Source organism: Egretta garzetta, unplaced genomic scaffold, assembly GCF_000687185.1.
Source record: "Egretta garzetta isolate BGI_Z169 unplaced genomic scaffold, ASM68718v1 scaffold1059, whole genome shotgun sequence".
Lineage (NCBI taxonomy): Eukaryota > Metazoa > Chordata > Aves > Pelecaniformes > Ardeidae > Egretta > Egretta garzetta.
The window spans coordinates 25,932-26,314 of NW_009260829.1; the positions used below are offsets into that span (position 1 = coordinate 25,932).

A 383-nucleotide genomic window follows, 5' to 3' on the forward strand; every position below is an offset into this window, starting at 1 on the left:
AGGGGGGACGTGGGGGGACCCGGTGGTGACAGGGGGACACAGGGGGACCTGGTGGGGACCCAGGGCGGGACCCTGGGGGGCTGTGGCCCCCAGCTCACCTGCTTGAGGATGGTGATCTTGGAATCGTTGCTGATCAAGGCCGCCTGGTTGAGGAGATCGACCACCTGGGGGGACTCGCTTGGTCGGGGGGGGTCGGGGGGCCGCCAGAGGGGGGCCCCCTTTCCCCGCAGGGCCACTGCTGATCACCACAACCAGATCCCCAGGGGGGTAGATCCTGCTCCCCCCCCTCCTGGGGATCCTGCACCCCCTGTCCCGATCCCAGGGATCCTGTACATCCTGAGGACCACAAGAATCCACCCCCCTCCCCATCCGAGGGATGACGA

General features: G+C 68.4%; 1 protein-coding gene across 1 annotated transcript in view; it reads right to left on the reverse strand.

Moving 5' to 3' along the window:
• The window catches only part of SYMPK (symplekin), a 13,437-nt gene that overhangs the window by 11,634 nt on the left and 1,420 nt on the right, over positions 1 to 383 (reverse strand). The window contains 1 exon segment of the mRNA XM_035902333.1: positions 60 to 167. Within this exon segment, the coding sequence (XP_035758226.1) occupies positions 60 to 167 (108 nt within the window).